The sequence below is a fragment of the Syngnathus scovelli genome, chromosome 11, assembly GCF_024217435.2.
Source record: "Syngnathus scovelli strain Florida chromosome 11, RoL_Ssco_1.2, whole genome shotgun sequence".
NCBI lineage: Eukaryota > Metazoa > Chordata > Actinopteri > Syngnathiformes > Syngnathidae > Syngnathus > Syngnathus scovelli.
Window position 1 is genome coordinate 6,264,134 of NC_090857.1, and position 12,532 is coordinate 6,276,665.

General features: G+C 40.7%; 2 protein-coding genes across 3 annotated transcripts; one reads left to right on the forward strand and one right to left on the reverse strand.

Annotated features, from left to right (window-relative positions):
- Positions 1–169: 169 nt before the first annotated feature.
- idh3b (isocitrate dehydrogenase (NAD(+)) 3 non-catalytic subunit beta) lies at positions 170–5,499 on the reverse strand. 2 transcript variants are annotated; one of them, XM_049732718.1, is made up of 11 exons: positions 5,357–5,499; positions 4,616–4,786; positions 4,403–4,523; positions 4,269–4,329; positions 4,052–4,184; positions 3,756–3,889; positions 3,588–3,690; positions 3,071–3,217; positions 2,834–2,928; positions 2,121–2,181; positions 170–580 (listed from the first exon to the last, which is right to left on the reverse strand). In XM_049732718.1, the coding sequence occupies exons 1-11, from the start codon at positions 5,396–5,398 to the stop codon at positions 503–505; spliced, it is 1,146 nt and encodes a 381-aa protein (XP_049588675.1). In that variant the 5' UTR covers positions 5,399–5,499; the 3' UTR covers positions 170–502. The 2 variants fall into 2 exon arrangements, with proteins under 2 accessions (XP_049588675.1, XP_049588674.1); XM_049732717.1 differs by lacking the exon at positions 170–580 and adding an exon at positions 1,017–1,564.
- A 600-nt stretch (positions 5,500–6,099) lies between these two features.
- wdr1 (WD repeat domain 1) lies at positions 6,100–11,805 on the forward strand. Its single transcript, XM_049732716.1, has 15 exons — positions 6,100–6,262; positions 7,075–7,196; positions 7,484–7,574; positions 7,664–7,811; positions 7,990–8,170; positions 8,466–8,543; positions 8,666–8,746; positions 8,882–9,115; positions 9,309–9,401; positions 9,639–9,790; positions 10,017–10,104; positions 10,229–10,339; positions 10,594–10,767; positions 10,853–10,997; positions 11,077–11,805. The coding sequence occupies exons 1-15, from the start codon at positions 6,247–6,249 to the stop codon at positions 11,181–11,183; spliced, it is 1,821 nt and encodes a 606-aa protein (XP_049588673.1). The 5' UTR covers positions 6,100–6,246; the 3' UTR covers positions 11,184–11,805.
- The last annotated feature ends 727 nt before the right edge of the window (positions 11,806–12,532 follow it).

Genomic DNA, 12,532 nt, shown 5'->3' on the forward strand with positions numbered 1-12,532 from the left:
CATCCGCTGGCTCTTGGAGGCATTGCAGCACATCTGCTGCATTGAGAGCCGAGAACTTCCTACGAGATCTTCTGCGTCCACGATGCTAAAACGGGCAAGCTTTGGGAATCGGCTACTGTAAAGGGGTGTGTTTCTTCTAACAATTAATAAAAAAAGGATTTTGAGACAATTTGTCATGTCGCACCCATTTTATTATTCATATCTCACTATAAATAGAGGCACTATACCTTCATTAGTTGATGTAATAAATAATCTGAAATCGTAAGACATTTACTGCTGTCCACACTTGGGACATTCAAGTAGGAATTACTGCAAGTAAAGCCTAAATATATATCATACTCAAAATAAAAATCAAGACTTTTTAGATATTACAGTTGTGCGTTTTGGTGTCTTATCATGGTTTTAAGTGTGAGCAGGACCAGTGGAGAAACTAGGTCCGCAGGAAGCAAAGGAGTATGCCCGTGTCTGCCTTTGCAGCTGAGAGTTGCAAATGATTATGCGATTAGGCAGCCAGGTTAGCGATGACAGCTCGGGTGAACTCGTCACTCGTGGCATAACCACCCAGGTCTCCAGTGCGCACCTGTTGCAAGCATAAGAACAGTGTGTTACTTCATGTATGCACAGCTGCAGCAGCACATGTCTACAAGCGGTATTAAAGCCAGCATGCTTGAGTGCATTTCAAAACAACACCACAGCAGATAGAGCTTGCAATATACACTCAATAGAAAGTCTATGTACAACAGCATCAACTATTGTGATCAAGTCTATGGTGGCAATCTGAGTGATGTGGCTTGTGAGTGTATGTACTGTTCAGAAATGTATTAAAATCTAGCATTATAATCATTAAAATTGGCATTGACAAACTGCTCCTTAAAGTGGAAATCATTCAAATTTCAGCAGAGAAAGAAACAATACAGTTCTACAAATATATGTGGAGATGGTCTGGTCTGCTCTGCTCCACTGGTGATTTGAACTCTTAACATGCTTAGAAAACAAATAAGAGCAGAACAACTTAAAAGAGTGTGTGTCTTTAGTTGTCTTTATTTGTTTGACCAAATTGTACAGGTAAAAAACTTTTAGCTAAATTGCAGAAATAAACATGAACATTCTCTGACAGTGTTGTGGCAAAAAAAAAAAAAAAAAAAGCTTCAAGTAAGAGCAGCCAAAGATAAAGAGTATAAACTGATTTAGAATATTCTGGGTTCGGGGCGAAGCATTAAACGGCATTTGTGGAGAGTGCCGGTACAGCTTCGCAAATGACACGGTTAGTGTATACCTTGTTGAGCAGCGGCCCCATGACCATTGTTGGGTTGTAGTAACCCATTAACAGGATTGATAAACCCAGTGGTAGAAAATCTTTCCAAGTGCCATTTCGTCAAGGTGACAAATACTAAATAACCATTTCATGACATGTCAATGTCCGAGTGTCCATAGAAAAGATCATCATGAAGACGTGTGTGTGTATGGGAGAACACATCTAAATAGGTCGGTATCGCAGGTTTTCCACAACAGCACGCACAAAGTCGCCTGTTGTACAGTAACCGCCGAGGTCTCGTGTCCGTACCTGGGACATGCAGACACACACATACAGAGAGGTTTAAGGAGTGTGTGGGTATAAGGCAAGGGGAAGGTGACGCTGTTGCGTTGGGTTCCTGCAGTTAGTAGCTCTGATTAGCTCTGTGAGGCTTTCATTGCCATTCCGTGCCAAACACACACACCTTCTGCCAACTCCTTAAGACAAGCGACAAGATCTGAAAGTCCGAATGTTTCCAAGATGCCATCTGGCGAACAAAAGCTGGGCCATTAGTGAATGTTAGAAATGTTGTGGCACAGGCCACTTATGAGCCATCTCAAGAAGAGAAAGAGACCAAGTCCAAAAGGTTGAACAAAAGAAATGCAAGATATTCCCAGTTATCAGAACGTTGTGGGTGACACACAGTAAGAATGTTGAACACAAGGCCACATAGCCATCCAGAAGCATTGGTGTCGGCTGAACTGACATTTTCACAACCAGTGTATGTTAGTGTTATGTTGCGATCATGCATTGTGTTGCCACATTCGGAGGATGTGGGGAGTGGTGGGCACTTCAAGAGACAGGATATAAGCTCATGCACACTCACCTTGCCCTGTTTGATGACCCTTTTGACAGCATCTGACACCATTTGGGAATGATAATCCAGACTGCAACACAAACGTGTGGTAACAATGACAAGATGACAATATTGCTACGCAAAAACAAAAAACAGTACCTATCAAAAAATATATATATTTGCAGGAATATTCTGAGGAGTTTTTGGCTGCTTTGCTGTGCTGCCCTCAGTTTGTGTGTTCTCAAGTGCTATTGGGCTATGACTCAACTCTGAATGGCTTCAAAAAAACAAATTCAGGTTTTTGAGCGGCAGAGAGTCAAAGTCAATTGAGGTGCTGTGGTATGACGTTAAATTTGTGCTTGAAAATGCTCCACTATAACAAAAATTCTGCAAAAATGTGAGCCAAAATTCCTTCAATGTTATGCGAAAGATTCATCAGCAGTTATCACAAGTCCTTGATTTCAGCTATTGCTGTGAAGGATGGCGGCACAACAAGTACATGGGGTGATTACTTTCTCACATACGTGGGGCCAGACAAGTTGGCATATTGCATTTACTTAAAGTACATTGTCTTAGGATAATAAAACTGGTTTGATCATATGAAGCATTCAAGAATGACAAAAGTCTTTATTCAAGACAGGGGGAAAATATCTCTTTACAGCACTGAATATTTTTGTGAAACAATGACACGTGTTATATTGAGATGTGGGAAACGTTACTTATGATTGTCGAAGTTCACTTACTTGAGGTGATGGAGCATGTTGGCAGAACTCAGCAGCATGGCTGTGGGGTTGGCGATGTTCCTGCCTACTGCTTGTGCAAAGGGATGGCGCGCACCCTACAAGAGAACACGGATGATGATTAAAAAAAAAAAAAAGGCTTTAGGGTGTCTGTCACACAGGGATAAACTGTCAATACATACGACAAGGGATCAACCAGCCACAAAATGTTAAGCAAATCAGAAAGGGAAAGATTCCTACCGTTTCAAAGACTGCATATTCTGCACTGTAGCTTTCGCCCGGAACGACACCCGCCCCTCCCACCAGTCCCGCTGCCAGGTTATCAATTATGTTTCCATACAAATTGGGCATTACCAGCACATCAAACTGGTATGGGTTCTGGACCAGCTGCAGCAGGGGAAACAAAGCAACAACAAAAAGTAGGTGAGCAAAGTGAAAGAACAAAAACATTAGTGGCTGATGAAGATTCAACTGACTTTAATTTTGAATTGATGATCCTTAGCTAAGAAATGTAATGTAAGACATAACACTTCTACAGAAAAGGTTAAAGTTAATAAAAACTCAAACTTTTAGATGAAATATACATAAATCTAGGTTGTCAAATACATATTGACAAATACCATAGTTTGATAGATGTTATATTGTTAGACAGTTGCTTGGTGTGAATGTCATAGATATCAAGCATTCAGGAATTTAAACAGTGTAAACACAATCAAATCATTATTAAATTGAAAATAAAAATCAAATGTATAATTACCTGCATGCAGCAGTTATCGATGATTATGGTGTCATATTTGATTTTGGGGTACAGCTCTGCCACTTCGGCACAGCTCTGCAGAAAAAGGCCATCAGCTAATTTCCTGTAATTGGACACAGAAATTAGGGCAAGGGTAAGGAGTCGAAACAATATTTGATATTTTCTCACATGATATTGGCCTTGTGAACAGCCGTAACTTTGTTTCGCCCCTTCTTGGTGGCATAATCAAAAGCAAACTTGGCGATGCGCCTCGACTTCTCTCTGGTGATGATTTTCAGACATTCAATCACACCGGTTACACTCTGCAAAGCAAGAAAATTTCTCATCAACAACTACATCAGGGCTCATCAACATTTTATTACCACAGAAGTATTTCTTGGGTAGTGATTTGGGGCTACCATTTCGATACACAACATCTGACATTACAAGTTTCACAAATTATATGTGATTTGACTCATGTTTACCTCATGCTCCAAGGAGCTGTACTCTCCTTCTGTCTGTTCTCGGATGATCACGAGGTCCAAATTGTTGTGGCGCGTGGTGTAGCCCGGCAAGCTATTCACGTGAACCACGTTGGCAAACAGGTCCAGTTTGCGTCTGATGAAAGAACACGGCGGTGGCTTTTTTTCTCCCCCATTCAAAAAAATGAATCATAATAACACCAAGAAAATATTGTCTAACCTCAGTCTCATTTCATATGAGGCCAACTCCCCTTTGAATTCCATGGGTGTGTGGATCTTTCCTGAAAAACATGCAAGATCCTTTTGTCTTCCTTCATAACCAAATCTCACTTAAGACTAATCAATGAGTAATACCTTTAATTGCTACTCTGTTGCTCTTCATAGAGGTCAACACTTGGTCCAGTTTCTCCTCGCTAGCCATGTTTTGTACTTCACTCAAATGGAACTCCTCAAATTCCACAGGGACATCTCCTGCCTGTGGTGGAGCAAATGGAAGAAAAGTGTTAGCAAAGCACGTGGTAGAGGATACAATTCTTATCAACTGATTCGAGTCATTGGGGAAAATACTTTGAACACATCCTTGACTGCAGACATCAGCTCAGGTCCAACACCATCTCCTGGAACCATTGTGACCTTAAAGGTTGCATCGGCACGAGCCAGCGGCGCTTCGGAACGTAAGCTAGCAGATATGCTCAAGGGTCGACAGGCGAGCTGCGGCCACTGAGGGCCGCTCAGACCCTGAAGATAGAAAAAAAGGACACAGTGAAGATTGGATGATATGATAATAAATACCAAGGTTAGTAGGAATGTAGCTGAGAGCATCAAAAATACATGCATATTAAATATGACAAGTGAATGAGGAATTTTCATTGCTTATTTATTTTATTGTAATTAAATCATTTGGATAAATCACATTTGGTAGTATAGTTAGACCCTAGAAAAAAACTGACAATAGACCTATTAGTGTCATTGTATGTGACGAGCAGTTTGTTGTACGAGTTATTTTTGCTTTCCGTACAGCACTTTGTGTGCAGCGGTGGTTGATTTTAATTGTTTTATAAATACAGTTGAGATGTGGATGGACTGTCAAAATTCGATAAATCAGCTAAGGAGCAAGGAAGCCACAACAGAGTTGCTAAAGCAGGTGTGTTGCTAGTAACAGGAAAAAGGTTAGCGCAAACCCGTATGGGACACCGGCAATAAACTATGGTGATCATTAATAAAACAATATACACTTTCGACAGTATGTCTTATACTTCGGGTGTACTGATATGAAATAAATCTGCTAATATACATCTTTGGACTCACCTTGATCAATGTTACCAATCCGCTTCTCATGACAGCCGCCATGGTCACAGTCTCTTCTTCGTAGATTACAGAAAACCCTCCTTACAGCGCCACCCAGTGGTAAAGGTGCAGAGCGAGACAGGAAACGCCCCATTTACAAACAGCATTGCAACACTTAAAACACTGCTTGAGAAATCTACGTATATAAAGCATCTTGAGACTAGATGCATCAGTCAGAGTTGCTTAGGACATCTCACATTTCCCTGTTTAGTAATGTCTCGATGCACTTTTTTTCTATTGATATTATAGATGCATGCAGTGTCATCAGTAGACATGGGCTCATCCTAAATAGGTCAGGGGGTTCCCAGTCCTATTTCAGTCCAGTGACACTAACTGTTGGAACACATGATGATTCTACAGTCACTATGTGGAAGGGTAAAACTGAATCAGTCATTATGTGGTCATCTATGTAAGTGAAGATACTGTGCAACACTGATTTCTGTTTGGGGGACTCCCAGCTTCTTATTGACGTCACTGATCGCTTTCTCAATGAGGGCACCAGTTGAATATATCAATATAATTATAATCTAAAATACAGTTCTATTGAACAGGTTGAAAAAATAAATCTTATTTGGGTGGCGAAATAATTGGTGATTCTGATTTCTCTATTTATGTGGGCGGGGCTCATATCCCAGAGCCTGTGAAGTCAAATTCGGGGACAAATTATTTCACGAACAGTGCGTGTTCAGTGGATGACAGTGACAGCGTGGTATGTGAGTTTACCATATATGGTCAAAGGCAAGCGACGTGAGGGCGCTACCTGCTTCCTGGTTTGTGGGTTCAGGGAGTGCTCAGCCTGCTGGCTTCTCTAATTCATTGATATTAAGAAAAGCAAGTGATCAACAGCAACTATGTCGTACGAACTGAGTGAGTATGCATGTTGAGTTGCCAGGGTGAAAAAGAAATCTAACTAAGGTCTTCATTTGTCTGGTTTCGCTCAAGCCAGTCATTCGGTTAGCACGAAGCTAACTAGCTAGCCTCACCCGCAGACGAATTGATGATTTTGACACATCCTCCCTCATGATCCTGACACATGCAACACTCTTGTGGGCGTCTGTGTGTGTGTGATTATTATCATGATTAATTGATCCAGTTAGAGTAGTTTGGCGTCTTCAAACTTCTGTCATTTAGCTCGCGTAGTGGCACGGCATACTGTTATTGTGCTCACTCATTGTTATGACATGCCTTAACAGGCTGGAACACAATCCCTCCTCCGGGAAACCTTATCTATGGGGTGGTTAATAATTTAACTATTTAAAAATGACAACGAAAATAAATTTAAAAGAAACGACAACCCCTAAGCAAAATACAGTTGCGGAAGCTGTCGTGCAGATTAAATGCATTGCTTCTGGTTTCTTAAACTGGTGAAAACGAACACATCTACATGACTGCAATATTTGGCATGCCGAAACCAACTCGTGCCGGATTTTTTTTTCTTTTTTTTCCCCCTCAAGCATGCTTGAACACTGTTCAAAATCAGTTTCACCATCCTTTAATGAGCCGAGGCACCCATTTTCATTCAAAAAAAGTCGCACCAATAATCAAAAGTCTCACACAAACAATAATGATGATGATGACACAACTACTACTATTATTATTACTGTTATTATTATTATATTATTATTATTATTATTATTATTATCATCAAGCAATGTCTCCCTTGTCATGTCTACTTTCAGCAAAAGTTTTTGCCAGTCTGCCGCAGATGGAAAGGGGAGTTGCCAAAGTGATTAGTGGTGATCCCAAAGGCAACAATTTCCTCTATACCAACGGGAAGTGTGTCATCATCCGGAACATTCATGTAAGTATTTAAAATTACACATTTGTTTTGATAAATGTTGTCGTTGATGTATACCATGCTTTTGTGTAACCTGCTTGTCATGTCAGGAAATCTAGAATTTCAGTATGTATTAATCCACTCTCTGACCTTTTAAGCGAATCATCATAAAAAGTCTCCTACCATTTTACCTTACATCTAAAATGGGCATTACATTAGATGCCATTGCAATGCAAGGAAAACAAACAAACAAAAACAATCAACAGGTAGCTACAAACTAATTGATATCTTGTTTTGTTTTTCTTTTGAAGAACCCAGCCATAGCAGACATTTACACAGAACACGCCCATTCCGTTTCTGTTGCTAAGTACGCCCCCAGTGGGTTCTACATCGCATCTGGAGGTAACAAGTCTGTTTGAAATACTGCACTCAGTGACCATTTTAATGCATTACCACAATAAACTCACTATAAATTATAATATTTGTGTTAGATATATCAGGAAAGATCCGTATCTGGGACACCACGCAGAAGGAGCACCTTCTCAAGTACGAATACACCCCTTTATCGGGCAAGGTGAAGGACATCGCATGGACAGAGGACAGCAAGAGGCTTGCTGTTGTTGGGGACGGACGAGAGAAGTAAGCATCTGTCCTTCCTTTTTAGATGAACTGGTGAAGTGTATCTTTAACCACCATCTCGTGCAGGCTGTTTTTTTTCTTGCTTTACACTTTGTATTTCAGGCAGTTGGTCTTGGCAGCACAATTTCGAAATAACGGATTTACACAAACCAAACCTGTGTTTGCATTCTTTCTAAAGGTTCGGGTCTGTGTTTCTGTGGGACACTGGTTCTTCAGTAGGAAGTGTTTCTGGCCACTCCAAATTAATCAACACCGTAGACATTCGGCAGAAACGTCCCTATCGAATGATCACTGGCAGCGATGATACCTCTGCTTCTTTTTCCGAGGGGCCTCCCTTCAAATTCAAGTTCGCAATACGTGTGAGTAAAGATCTTTTTGTTTCTCTTAAGGTACTTGTATTGATTTCTCATTTCCTAGTAAGTTAGTCAATGACTGCTAAGTGTTTTTTTAATTCTCAACAAAAATTCCGTGGTTATTTGTATTCTAACCTGAAGTTAATTGTGGCATTGACCCCTGCCACTAAATCATACCTAGAATTGTTTCTAATAATTCATCTTTTTCATCTTGTCAATTATGAAAACTGAAATATATCTGGAAAATGCAACATCAATACATGACAAGAAATGTTTTGCTTGACATGTGTCCCGCTGATAGGACCACACCCAGTTTGTCAACTGTGTTCGGTTCGCTCCTGATGGAAGTTACTTTGCCACAGCTAGTGCCGACGGCCAGGTAGGCAATAAGGCGATGAGATATTCTCAAAACCTGAAGAAAAGTGTTATGTATTATTCAAATACAAGATTTAGCTCAAAGTAACAAATAGCATTTATTTCATTCCATTTTCTTTTCCTCAGATCTTACTCTTTGATGGAGCTACTGGTGAGCATGTCCGTGGCCTGGGAGGAGAAAGGGCTCATAAAGGAGGAATATATGCTGTAAGTTTGACACCTTTTCACTTTTAGGATGCCCGTTTTAACTTTTGATTACTGTATTAGTTATGTATGCTAGGTATGTTTGATGAGCTACCGTATGTTGAAAACCAACCCCCCCTGTCCCCTTTTGTGTCTTAGATAAGTTGGAGCCCAGACAGCTCCCAGCTGATTTCTGCCTCGGGGGACAAGACTGTCAAGCTCTGGGATGTCGGCGCCGGTACGGCGGTCACCACCTTCAACATGGGATCTGAGGTAGCGGATCAGCAGCTGGGCTGTCTGTGGCAGAACGAGCATCTCCTCAGCATCTCCCTGTCAGGCTACATTAACTACTTGGACAAGAACAATCCTGACCGACCTATACGTACCATCAAGGTCAGCCCAATAGAATTTAAACTTTTTGTGATTCACATTGGTTCCTTGACATATGAGCGACCTAATTTATGATTTTATTTATTTTTTGAGACATGAGCCGCCATCTGGCCAGTTTATTGTTTTGCTCTTATGAGCTCAAACTAATATGGAGTGCTATTTCTCCATATGGCTGATCCACGTGTTCTTCCTACAGGGCCACACTAAGTCCATCCAGTGTGTGACGATTCACAGAAGTGATGGACGACCGTACATCTACACAGGAAGTCATGATGGGCACATCAATATCCTTCTCAACCAAATGCACATTTCCACAGCTTAGATGCATTCACTTTTGGTGAAAATTTAAAATGTCATGGCACTAAATTTGAATAAAAAGTGGAAAAATAGATGTCACAATACACATGATGCATGTGATTTTAAATTAAATTTTGGCATTAGTGCCACAAAACACAACAAACGAACTGTTTATTTCCTCCCAGTAACATTTCTGCTATCATTTTCACTTAACTTCGACTCACATTACTGGGATGCAGAAACTGGGGAGAATGATTGTTTCTCAGGAAAGGGCCATAGCAACCAGGTGAGCAAAATGGTTGTCAATGTTGCTGATGAAGTGGTGACGTGCAGCATGGATGACACGGCGCGCTACACCAGCATCAACAAAAAAGATTACAGGTAGGCACGTTTATCAAATAAGCATTCATTGCTTGTGCATCTGTAAGCAATTTTACATTGTTAGCAGATGCAGTCACTGTTTTTTTTTTAATCCTTTCACTGGGTTTATTGCATTAGACATATTTCATGACTGCTAGACTGGGGTGTTAAAAGTAGTTAAGGAGTCTATAATGATTATAAATTGTTTGTTTGAATAGTATAAATAAGCAGCGGTATGTATTTTCAGTGCATCTGCTGTGGTGAAAATGGATTCCCAGCCAAAAAGCATCTCAGCAGCTGCCGGGGGCCTAACACTGGTTGTGTGCATCGGCCAGGTAATCTCTCTGCTTGAGCTTAATTACGGATTCTAAATACACCATTTTAATTCAAGTCTGTACATTAGAATTTAATGTTAGACTCGAAATGAACAAATGCATTAAACTTTGTTGCTTTTTCCAGGTAGTCTTACAGAAGGACAAGCGAAATGTCTTCACACTGGAAAACCTTGACTACGAACCCGAAGTTGGAGTTCTCAATCCAGCGGGGAACACTGCCGCTGTAGGGGGGACAGTAAGTGAACATCTAAGAATTGCCGGTCACAAATAGCAGACTCGCCAGAGCGGTTCATTTATCCAGCCTGAAGTGACGAAACAAGACAGCTGGTGGTTTAGCTAATGGCTGTTCTGAGCTGCTTGGTTGCACAAATGGGCTTTGGTGTATGTGTCCGGGAAGCAAAAGCACTGCATGTGAACAGCTTCCTGTCATGTCTTAATTGCTCCTGGTAAAGGAGGACTCACCTTTACTCTCCCTCTTCTTTTCCGCAGGATGGTACAATTCGTCTGTACTCGGTGCAAGGCAATACTCTAAAGGATGAGGGAAAAACCATCGCGGTTAAAGGTGCCATTACAGATATGGGTTACTCTGATAATGGCGCCTATTTGGCAGTCATAGATGACAAGAGGGTGGCCACAGCCTTCAGTGTGGCAGATGGCTACTCGGTAATTTTTTTTTTTTTTTTTAAATCAATTATCATCCACACATTTCAAAGTTAACCCCTGCCCTCTCCCTGTTATTTTGTTCAAGGTCAAAAATGAGTTTTATGGACACCATGCAAAACCAGTTAGCTTAGCCTGGGCACCTGATAATGAGCACTTTGCCACTGGTGGGATGGACATGATGGTTTATATCTGGACAATTGGTGATGAAGACAAGCGGGTCAAGCTGCCAGGTAGGTCCTCCTGTTTGTAACCAAAAAAAGAAAGATGAAAATAGCATTATTTTTTTTGTTTTTTTTTGTATGTCTGCAGATTGTCACAAGTTGCACCATGTCAGCGGCCTGTCTTGGATCGACGCAAATACTCTGGTCACCACTTCTCACGATGCCAGCGTCAAGCAGTGGACTATTAAATACTGAGACGGATGCTGACCAACATCCACATCCCCTGGAACAAGGACTACTGTCGAGTTCAATCACCTCCCCCCAATCTAAATGGTGTCTTTTGCTGTCTGTAAACATCAGAATTGAAAATGGTTATGGTGTAAACATAAAAAATAAATAAATTAGGCAAAATATTTTTTTCTTTTTGCAAATAAGTGCAACATCCAGAGAGTCTTTTAGGCATCTCATTAATAATTGTGTGCACACTGCTCAACATTCCATAATAATAGTCGTTGGGCTCAATGCATCCTCAATTGATGGATGAACCAAAAGTGTTGTTTTAACACTAGTAATGCGTTTAAAAGATATTTGAATCTTTTGGTTGCTTTTCTGAAATGAGAAGCCCTCATGTCACATTTTCTTTAAAAGGGGATGGAGCAGTGAGTGGGTGCAGCTTTTTGCTTTCTTGGCTAAAACCTTGCTTTTCATAGATCTACTTGGACTAGGGAGCAATTATAGCAACTGAAAACAATCATTAAATCCATTCATTCAAGGATCTTTTGTTATATCTTTTGAGTTCCACTTGTCTCACTATTTTCATGTTTTGTCTATGCATTTGTTAATAATATTGCTGGAAATAAAACAATTTTGCATTTTCTCTCTGATTCATTGTATTGTGCAACACTGACTCTGATTTATACTAAATTGACATCCTAAATAATATAATAATGATAAATAAGATTGGACCAAGGACAGAGCCCTGGGGAACACCAGAGTACAGGGGGAGCGATGAGATGTGAATGATTTTAATTGAATAAATTGAGAGCGGCCGGAGAGATATGAGTGGAACCAGTGCAGGGGTGTGTCTGACAGTCCAATAGAGGCTAGCCGGTCAAGGAGAATGGAGTGAAAAATGGCGTCAAAAGCTGCGCTTAAATCAAGGAGAATGAGAACGAGGCAATAAGGAGATCATTTGTGAATTTTAATGAGGGCTGTTTCTGTGAGTGTGGATCTGTGATGCAACAATGAGAATTAGGGAGAGAAATGGCAGGTTGGAGATGGGGCAAAGGTTACTGAGGATGTTGGGGTCTGAGCCGGGTTTCTTAAGAGTTGGTGTAACAGCAGCAGATTTGAAAGATAAAGGGACAAGGGCAAGGGTGAGCAAAGAATAGATGATGGCAGTAATCAGGGGCAGCAGAGAGGGGAGAGAAGCCATGACCAAGGAAGAAGGGGTCAAGTATATTATTGGAGAATGTTCTGAAAAGAACAAACAAAAGCGTGGTATGCGGTGAGTAAAACCTTGGCACGGAAAATAGACAAAACTTGTCAGAAAACATTAAACAAATTGAGTATTAATGAAATTGTTAAATGTAGCTTGATCACAA